The sequence below is a fragment of the Meriones unguiculatus genome, chromosome 7, assembly GCF_030254825.1.
Source record: "Meriones unguiculatus strain TT.TT164.6M chromosome 7, Bangor_MerUng_6.1, whole genome shotgun sequence".
Classification (NCBI taxonomy): Eukaryota; Metazoa; Chordata; class Mammalia; order Rodentia; family Muridae; genus Meriones; species Meriones unguiculatus.
The window spans coordinates 35,184,936-35,194,981 of record NC_083355.1 but is presented as its reverse complement, the minus strand read 5'-3'; the positions used below and the strand labels follow the sequence as shown (position 1 = coordinate 35,194,981).

Sequence of the window (10,046 nt, the reverse complement as noted above, 5' to 3'; positions counted from 1 at the left end):
TTTGAGGGGAGGGGACCTCAGTTGGGAAAATGTCTCCACAAGAAAAGAGTGGTTTATTAGGAGAGCCTGTAGAGCATTTTTCTAGTTAGATATTGATTGGGTGGGGTGGGTGGCGCCATTGTGGGCTGGTGGCCCTGGGTTCTATAAAGAGCAGGCTGAGTGGGCCATGAGGAGTAAGCCTGTAAGGAGCACTCCTTCATGGCCCCTGCACCAGGTCCTGTCTCAAGGTTTCTGTATGCTTTGAGTTCCTGCCTTGGTTTCCCTCGGTGGACTTGGGGTATGTAAGTAAAAACAAAAACAAAACCTTTCCTTCCGGTGCTGCTTTCTGTCCTGGTGTTTCATCAAAGCAATAGTAACCCTAAGACATATGGCCATGGAAATGCCTCTTTTGGCCTTGACCATGATTCCCCCCTCCCCACTTCTGACATTGATGACATACCTAACCCGTCTACTTTATGAGTCCTTTAACGTATATGATAGACAAATGTCTTTCTACTCATTCCTTGTTGGGAATACCTAGCTGTCTATTCCACTTCCAGGCAGGGACATGTCCAAATTCCAGGCCCGTTTATAACTTTTTTTAAAAAAAGAATTAGACTTTATTAGAAAGATTTTTTTTTTTGAGGGGGGAACAGGGTTTCAAACTTGCTGGCACTGGACTGGCTTGGAGCTTGTTATGTAGACCAGGCAGGTAGGTATCTGCTTCCTCAAGTGCTGGGATTACAGGCATGTGCTACCCCAATCCCAGAAAAAGGTTTACGCACAGTGTTAAATGGTGCTCAGGGGAAAGGGAAGGCAGATCTAGGAGTATGAGGGTGAGTTTCTCAAGTGGGACTTCCCAGTGAGACTCTTGGGGACCCTTAAAATTTTTCCAACGCCTCTCTTGCAAAACCCCATTATTTCCTCTTAGAATCTCTATGGATCCCTGTATTGCCCAACAAGTTCCTTCCAAAGACTGGGGCCTCTGCATTTCCGCATGTTCACTAACATCCACTCCTATGACGGTAACCGTTAAAGACCTCAACAAAAATTTTCACAGCCCCTTGCTCAGACCAACAAGCAGTCAGTGGCTGGGCTGAGCACGGACTCCCGGAAGGTAAACACAGCGCCGAGGGCGGGGCGGAGGGCGGGCTAGCGCGGCCTGATTGGCAACTAAAAGTGATTGGCAGCTGCCACGTCCACGTGCTTTTCGCTTCGAATCAGCTGTCGCGAGAGTTCGATGTAAACACACCAGCGTCCCTGGCCTCGGGCTCCTCGCCGGACACTCCCGGCTGAGGTCTGCAGGGGCTTGGCGCATTTTGCGTCTTCTCTTGAGAGAGAAACGCCACCACGGTTCCCCTCCCAGGCCCTCAGGCGCGCCTGCCTCGTCTCTCCCGCCTCCTGCATTCGCAACCGAACCTGACTCCCCCGCTCCACCCGAACTCCCATACTGTTGTGTTTTCCCTCCAGCCCCCGCGGATTGGATGGGTTCCGAAGGCGGGTCCGCCTCTCTCCTACTTGTTGGTTGGCGAAGCTGACCTCCAAGGGCGGTGCCGCGCCGGGGCCAGTTTGCTCCTGGGATTGGCTGGCGCGGTGGTTCCGCCGAGGCGGGGTAGGAAGTGGTAGCCGTCAATCACGAGGGGGACTCCAAACAGTGAGCCTGGAGCTGGAGAGCAGCGTTTACCGGCGGAGCGGCCGGTGAGAGGGCTGCTGGGTCCGGGGCTTGGGGGAGGCTCGCAGGGGGAGAGGGACAGGCAGCACGAGGGGACAGGCCTTGGCCAGCCCTGGTTGGCGGGGAAAGGTGTCGGGACTGGAGGAGAGCCGGGCAAGAGGCCAGAGGGCGGTCGGGGGCAGTGGTGGCAGGGATTTGGAGGTGAAGTGGGAGTGCTGTACCTGGGGCTTTGGGGAGAGAGGGGCCTGGGGGGCTTGCGAGGAGCTGCCCTCAGGTGACAGGCCCTGAAAGGACAGAGGTGGGGAGACTCGTTCGTGTGAGCAAGGGTGGAATGGAGATGAGAGTACTGAGGGGGTCGGGTGAAGGGTACTGCCTGAGAAAGGGGCAGCTGAACTAGTTGGGACAAGGGTTGTTTGGGTTGTATAGGAGCACGGGGACCAACAGTTAGGGACTTTTCATATGAGGTGGTACAGTGCACCTTACTTAAAAGTGATGCTTTTAGCCTCTTTGCAGATTACTGCCAGGATGTGTGCTTTCCTGAGCCTTATAAGAAATCTCTTTAGTTCTGTTGCCAGTCCACTTTTCACTTTAATGGGGTAGACTCTATAGACCCTTGAAACCACCTCAGTGATTCAGAAGCTCATTAGATAGTCAAGGACCAGGACTTATTTAGACACTGGGAGAAGCCATCCTTACATCATATGGTTTATATTATGTATTTGTTTACACTCTGGCGATTATGTTATAGTTGGAGGTTAAAAATACTATTTAAGTTTGGGTACACAGTTTTACCCATTGGTGCTCAACAGTTTTATGTGAAGGTACAATGGTATCATGTCACTTGTATTTGTTCTTTGTCTCACATGGCCATCTGGCCTTCAGTTACATCATTGGCTGTGTAGTTAAGGTTGACTTTGAACTCCTTCCTGATTCTCTTGCCTCCACATCTCGGGCAAGCATCACCATCTCTGGCAAGTTTCACTAGGTACCGCAGGCTTTCTTTGCCTTTGAACCCTTGGCAGTTTCTTTTCCTCAGCCTCCTGGATACTGGGATTACTTCTGCATTTTGCCAAATTGGGTGTTTTTCCAAGTGACCCTGTGTCTTAGTTACCCTTTAGTTTTTAGTCTTGTATCTGGGGGGAGGGGGTAACCCAGCAAGAGTGATATCAGATATCAGGCAGGTCAAGGCCAGCCTTATCTAAAACAAGAACCTATCTTTAAAAAAGGAATCTTCTTGGGTGTGGTGGTGCACATTTTAATCCTCTTAGAGTTCTAGGCCAGCTGGAGTTAAATCATGAGTTTCTGGGAAAATTCACAAGTTTGTCACAGTTTGGAAAAGGGATCTGTAGGGAATAATCATAAAAGGTCCCCTCCCAGCACTAATGATGCGCTTTTCCCGTTTATTCTGGAAACAGGTCTTATGAACGAAACGATGGCTACAGATTCCCCTAGAAGGCCCAGTCGGTGTACTGGTGGGGTTGTGGTTCGACCTCAGGCTGTCACGTAAGCATGTTTTAGTGAAGAAAACAGTGTTCTTAAAACAATCAGAATATCTGTTTGATCTGAGTGGTGGTGCACGCCCTTAATCCCAGCATTTGGGAGGCGGAGGCTGATCTTTTGAGTTCAAGGCCAGCCTGCTCTGCATAGGCTGTTTGGATAGTTCCCTACCTCCCTAGACAGGGCAAGCCCTGTTTAGCATTGGCAGTCCTGGACTTACTTTGTAGATCAAGCTGTCCTTGCTGTGTAGAACTGTCTTTGAACTCCTGAGCCAACCTCTGTCTCAGCTCAGATTCCAAGTTTGTGGTGCCAATTCCCCCCCCCCCTTTTTTTTTTGAGACGGGTTTTCTGTGTAGTCCTGGCTGGCCTGATCTCACTGTATTGATCAAGCTGGCCTTAAAGACATGTACCACCATGCCTAGACCTTGTTTTATTTATTTATTTATTTATTTTTTATTTTTTAAAAGGAATTTTTCTATATAGTCCTGGCTGGCTCGGCACTAACTCTGAGCCCAGGCTGTCCTCGAACTAGAAGCATTCCTGTCCCAGCTTCCCAGGTGCTGGGATTACAGGCATCTGTTTTGACACCTGACTTTTTGTTGTTCATTTTGTGTTGTGTTTTTCAAGACAGGGTCTGACTGTGTAGCTCTGACTGTCCTGGAAATCGTTATGTAGACCAAGCTGGCAGAGATCCACCTGCCTCTGCCTCCTGAATGCTGGGGTTAAAAGTGTGTGCCTCTGGCTTTTTACTTTTTACTTGTTTTAGTTTGTAGTCCATATTCTCTTCAAACTCACACTGGTCATCTTTCTTCTATACTTAGTGCTGTGATTACAAATGCAGGCCATATCTTATGTGTCTTAAAATTTTAGCAAGCATGATACCGTGGCTCAGGCCTGTAAATACTAGTACTTGGAAAGCCGAGCAAGTATAGTCTGAGAGCTTGGACCATCTAGAGTGTCCCAGGCCAGTCCAGTCTGAACCTTGTAGCAAGATGCTGCCTTAGTAAAAATTGCCTGGAGGGAATAATATTTTAGATTGTTTCCTTTGGGTAATTTAGTATATTACAAAAGACAGTCTTCTCAGACTAAAAAAGAGTATGTACGCAGTAATATCACAGCACTGCCTTTTCCCCTTCTGTATTCTCTAGAGCCGAATTTCTTGTGATATTTGCTGTGGCATCAAGTTAAACATGTTATTAGCGTTAGGCTGCTATTTTCGTCTTCCTTTATAGGTGAGGAAAACAAAGCAGAGAGGAATTAACTTGTCATTGGGAATAGCCTGGATGGGAAACCGGGGTGGAGCCCAGATAGTGGGCATCTTGTGTTCTCATTTAGTAATCTGTTACCCCACCATGTGGTGTTTACACCATAGTAATGATTTCTGTTATACAGGTGTTTTTAGGGTTAGGAAAAGTAACCTAGGGTACAGCCTCCCGTGTTGTTTTGACAAATAATGCTTGAGCACCCGGCTTCTCGCTTGTGCCGGTTAGCAGGTTCTGGATGTAAAAGGTAAATATGAGAGATGGGTAACATCCTTTAAGGGAGCTTATATTGTAGTTGGGACAACAGATGGGGGATGTTTTCTGAGCCTTGGTAGAGGGTGGAAGAGAGTGTTTTGAGGAAGCCACCAGAAGCTGGGATTGTGGGTGGGAAGAAGGAATATTAGAAGACATTGAGCAGAACAAAGGATTCTTTAAGATCCTGATTCAGGGCTGAGAGTGGTGTGTTCTAGGGATCAAGCCACTTGTGGCCAAAGAGGAGTAAGACAGTGATGATGAAATGAATCTAATATAGTTGGCTCAATGATCTTTTTGATTTTTTTTTTTTTTGGCTTACTTTGTAGGTCACTAGGCATTTTATTTTGTTTTTGACGTTTAGGTAAATTCTTATTCTTCTGAGGTAGGGTTTCATGTCCCGGGCTGGCCTTCCTGACCTTCTGAAGCCACTGCTTCTACCTCAGTGCTGAGGTAGCAAGTGTCACCATCATGCCTGGTGTGTGCAGTTCTGGGGACAGAACCGAGGATGTCGTGCATTCCAGTTGAGCACTAATAACTGAGCTACATACCTGCATGTATGTCACTGTGAGGGTGTTGGATCGCCTAGAGCTGAGTTACAGAGAGCAGTGAACTGCTGTGTGTTGCTGGGAATTGAACCTCGGTCCTCTAGAAGAGGAGCCAGTGCTCTTAACCTCTGAGCTATCTCTCCAGCCCCATTTTTCTTTTTTTTTTAAAACTTGGCTCTTTGAAACAGGACTCAGTGTGTAGTTGTAGTATGGCAAGCCACTTTCAGTGCTGGAATTGCAGGTGTAAGCCATTACAGTCAGCCCTGTTTTCTCCCTCTCTCCGAGTTTTTCCAGACAAGGTTTCTCTCTAGCCTTGGCCGTCCTGGGACTCCCTCTGTAGACCAGGCTGCCCTCAAACTCAGAGCTCCTCCTGCCTCTGCCTCCCGAGTGCTGAGACTAAAGGCGTGCCCCACCACTGCCCGGTTGCCTTGTTTCCTTCAGTGAAAGTTTACATCTTTCAGAAATTTATATTTTGAAGAAATCATCTTTCTCCACCTACTTTACATTTATATACTTACTATTTCCAGTATCTTCAGGACTGGGGCTATCATTCAGTGATAGGCCATTTTCCTAGCTGTGTAATGCCTTGGTTTCATTCCCAGGCCTACAAAAACAGAGACAGAATATTATCGTTTATGCCCTTTGCAGTATTATTATTATTTTTTGTCATTCTGGACATTGAACCTAAGGTCTTAGACATGCTAGGGAAGGGCCCTACCAATGAGCTATTTCCCTAGCCCTTTTTTCTCACTTTTATAACTTACCTTAGGTTTTTTTTTTTTTTTTTGAGACAAGGTCTTTTCTGTGTAGCCCTGAACTCACTGTGTAGGCTAAGCTCATCTTGAACTCACAGAAATCTGAATGCCTCTGCCTCCCCAGTGCTGGGATTAAAGGAGTGTGCTACTATGCCCAACTTTTGTTTTAGTTTTTTGATACAAGGTTCAATTGCATAGGCTAGGCTAGCCTGGAGCTCATGATCCTCTCATGCACCACCTTGTCCAGGTGCGTGCATATAACCCCAGACTATATGGGATTTCTTTTTAATGTGATTTCTGGGGAGTGAACAGGTTGCACAGCAAGCCATCTCCCCCAGCTGCTGTAACATTGCTGGTTCTTCTGCCTAGAGGCTGCCTCCCAGCAGCCTGCAAAGCCTGGAGTGTGCCTGGAATGGCTGGTGAGAACGGGAGACCTACCAGGACCACACACCCCAGAACAGCTGATGGCTAGTTCAACTTTAATTTCAGAGAACAAAGGTTATACACCCCTAGGGGATTGGTTGGGGGCCTCCAAGAGTAGGTGTACATAATTGGTTGAAACTGGAACGTCAAGGACACTTGATTTGCATTATACCGTGTGCTCCTATCATAAGAATAGACTCAACGTAATTAACGTACACTCGGGGAGGGGAGAGCTAGCTGGGAGCTGTGTCAGAGGCCATCTATCAAGTGTAGTTAGGGGAATCTGTATCTAAAGACAGTGTCCAGATGAAGTCAGGCAGAGAGCAGGGGCCCTCCCCTAGGGCAACCTGGGTACCTCCAACGTAATATGAGGACTTGAATACATGTTCTAAGGTCTGCATCGTTAGTAAGATGCATTCACTTTGTCATACCGAGGTAAGGGACGAGGTACATAACCAGTTTAAAGAGATGGTCGGGGAATTCTGAGTCCCAGCAAGTTTACTGTGTAAACTTGGGCATTATCATCCAGCCCTACCTTAGCTGCGTCCGCTCTTACTAGTCCTTCAGGAGAAGGTGCTCTATGCAGAAGAGAGTGACAATTCTATAGACTCATGAAATGAGACTATGGCTAAGTAGATGAGGCTTCGCCTGTTTTCTTTTTCCTTCTCTGTCATTTTACTGTGGTAGTGAGTTTATTAGGTCTTGTAGGTCGTGCTGCTTTCTGTTCTGTCTTAAGCTGTCTAACAGTTTTTATCCATCTGTCCTTTACCAGGGAGCAATCCTACATGGAAAGCGTCGTGACTTTTCTGCAGGATGTCGTGCCACAGGTAAGTGTGTGTGTGCACAGAGATGGTCAGGAGGTACGGGAATCTCTTTTCCTGAGCTTGACCTAGAGGGTAGTTTCGGAACGTCTTGGCATGCTGAGGGTCAGGGCCTAGTGCTGCTTGTGGCTCACTTTTGTAATGGTAGTGGGTTGTTAACTCCCTTCTGACTGTTCTTTCCTGAGAGGAATCCAGGAGGGATTTGGACTCCCCCGCTGGGCTTCTGGCAGTGCTAGGAATCAAAGCCAGAGCTTTGTAAATGCTGGTCAAATGCTTTACCACCCCAACCCTTTCCAGCTGGGTTCCATTTCCTAAATATTTTTCTTGTCTCATGATAGGTCATTTTTCAGTTGCATGAGGTTTGATCCCCATATTCATATGCCCATATAGTGCTCCTGCAGGGATGCCTGAGTGAAATGGTAAAGGTACTACGTACTATGTGTTTAGTTAACTAGATAGCAGTTGAGTATTTATTTGTGTGTATGTTGCTATATAGCACAAGTCATCATTTCTTTCCTTTTGAGAAGTGTTTTTCTTTTGCATAGCAGGTGTGTTCCTTTTGTCCTGCTTTGCTAGAGATGATGGTCTTTACTGCTTCTTTGGATGTGATGCTCTTTTAAAGAGAGCAAGCAGTCTTGCAGGAGTCATCTAGTGTATTTATTTAGTTCAGTGTCATTTGTCTTGCTTGTTAAACATAATAGTAATTTCCAGGCCTGTCTCTCAGAGAGTGGGTCTGTGAGAGTCCTGCACCCCTATCTGTAGGGATGTGGATGGGCGAGTGCCCTTTTGGTGGGCCTGCTCAGGGACAGTCTTGCTCCTTGTCTCCATGTGGATGATAGTCATCCCTACTTGCCATGGTGCCTGTGCCTGAGCTGCCTGGACAGGACTTTTCATGGAGCCATTTGCCAGTTTACCAGGAATATCCCAGAAAGGTTCAAGATCTAGAGTTTTAGTTGTGTTTGCAAAAGGTATTCTTTGAGAAATGTTGGCACTGCTTTATTGTGTCTAGTTAATTTGAATGAAAACAGGCCACAGCATTGAGGTCTGTGGTGCATGTGATGAAAAATGCTTCCCTTCCCCAGGCACTTGCTTAACAAGTCAAATTGCTTGAAACAAGCAGAGATTATTAATAGCAACAAATCAGCACTGTTGCTGTGGCGCGCACACAGAATATTTGGTTGGTGAGGGGATGCAAGGGGAAGGGAGGGACTGTGGAAGCATGTTAGAAGCATTGCTAGTGGAAATGAAGGGCTCAGGGCAGCTGGTCAGGATGGCAGCAAGGCTGTGGTGGCCAGGCTGAGGGGGCAGTGGCCACCTGAGAGCCAATTTGTTCTTCCTTTAAGCTGGAACCCTGGCATGAGGCTGCAGTTTGATGGAAAAGGGATTAAAAAAAATTCCTTTTACATTTTGTTTGCTGCTTCCACAGCATTTGTCAAGTGTTATACAGGCATCTTTTGTGAAGTGGAATCCTGTGTAACAGGGAGGTGGATTTATTAATTTTTGGCTGGAGGAGAAGGGCTGCAGTCAGAAACTTTGAGGACTCTTCCCTTATGTGAGGAGTTGGAGTGGGACAGGAACAGGGAAAATAGGGAGGTAAACTGATGTAGAAAACAACAGAAATTCTAATTTTCCTGAATATAATATGTTAGGAAGGAGATAACAGGTCCTGATCCATGAAACTGTCTGGGAAAATTTGGCTCAGGGAAGTTTTGAGACATTGATCTAAGGATTAGAATATTTAGTGAGGAACTCAATGCTGTTTGTTCTCTGTCCATGTTGAGGGTGAAACTTGACTGTCTTGCATTTACCAGGGTTCCCTGCATGAGTTAGGCCCTGAACTGAGTTGAAGGGATTCTCAGTCTGTGCTTTAGGGCTCTGTGGTCTGCTGTGGAGCATGGCAAACCTTTTCTGTAAAGTTACGTTTTTCTTTCCAGCTACTCAGCAGTCTATGTAAAGGAACCAGGTTGGTTGTTTCATAAACCTTCATTCATCAACATGGATCTCTGTGTAATTAATACGCAGCTAAAATAATGGCCAAATATAAGCACCATAGTAAAAGTATCAAGTACCCTGCTATACAGTTGTAACATAGAAGGAAGAGAAACAGTTTACCTGAGGCTGGAGGCTGGGTGTGGTGTGGTTCACATGCTGTTAGTTCAGGGAGGTTGATGCTGATGATTTCCAGGCTAACCTGGGCTGTATAGTGAGAAACAAGCAGGCAGACAGACAGATGAACAGAAGGTTTAATGAATCAAATGCCATTTGAACTGAGGAACAAGGGAGATAAGATGCAGCCTTGGTGATTTTGGGTAGGAAATAGGGATGGTGGGTTGTATAGCGATGAGAGTGTCTTATTTAAGAGTACAGCCTTGATAGTAGATGTGGCTATTTCAGGTGGACATGTTACTAGCTCTAGGTAAGTTATTACATCATTCTTTAAATGTCAGTGTCCTTCTCTGTAAAAAAGCTCATTGTATTCACTGTGGGTTTATGTCAAGGTATAAAGGAAGCTATGTATATAGAGCATAAAATAAAGCAAAACATATATTAGGTCGTTTCTCTTGGATGGAGCCTCGGGAGACTGAGGATCCAAAGCCAGAGATGTAGATTTATGGTTTTTATTTAAGTGGCTGCAGCAATCAGATGAGCCAAAAGTATTATAGTTTCCCCCTCTTTTCTCTCTCCCAGCTCTTTCCTTTTCTCCTCCCTCTCCCCTTTCTGCTTCATTTCCCACACCCTCTCTTTTCTTCTCTCTTTCCTCACTCCCTTTTCTCTCCCTCATCTCTTTCTGACATAGAGTCTTTGTATTCCAGGCTGGCTTCAAATTTTCAGCCCTT

At 46.3% G+C, this 10,046-nt stretch overlaps 1 protein-coding gene across 8 annotated transcripts in view; it reads left to right on the top strand.

Moving 5' to 3' along the window:
* Nucleotides 1-1,243: 1,243 nt before the first annotated feature.
* Nucleotides 1,244-10,046, top strand: part of Bcas3 (BCAS3 microtubule associated cell migration factor) — a 471,233-nt gene continuing 462,430 nt past the window's right edge. For 3 of the 8 annotated variants that reach the window (XM_060387078.1, XM_060387080.1, XM_060387084.1), the window contains exons 1-3: nt 1,245-1,677; nt 3,067-3,154; nt 7,161-7,215. In XM_060387078.1, coding sequence (XP_060243061.1) covers nt 3,072-3,154; nt 7,161-7,215 — 138 coding nt within the window. In that variant the 5' untranslated portion in view covers nt 1,245-1,677; nt 3,067-3,071. Of the gene's footprint in view, nt 1,678-3,066; nt 3,155-7,160; nt 7,216-10,046 lie in introns of all 8 variants that reach the window. The other 5 variants (XM_060387076.1, XM_060387083.1, XM_060387082.1 and 2 more) reach the window with 4 other exon arrangements.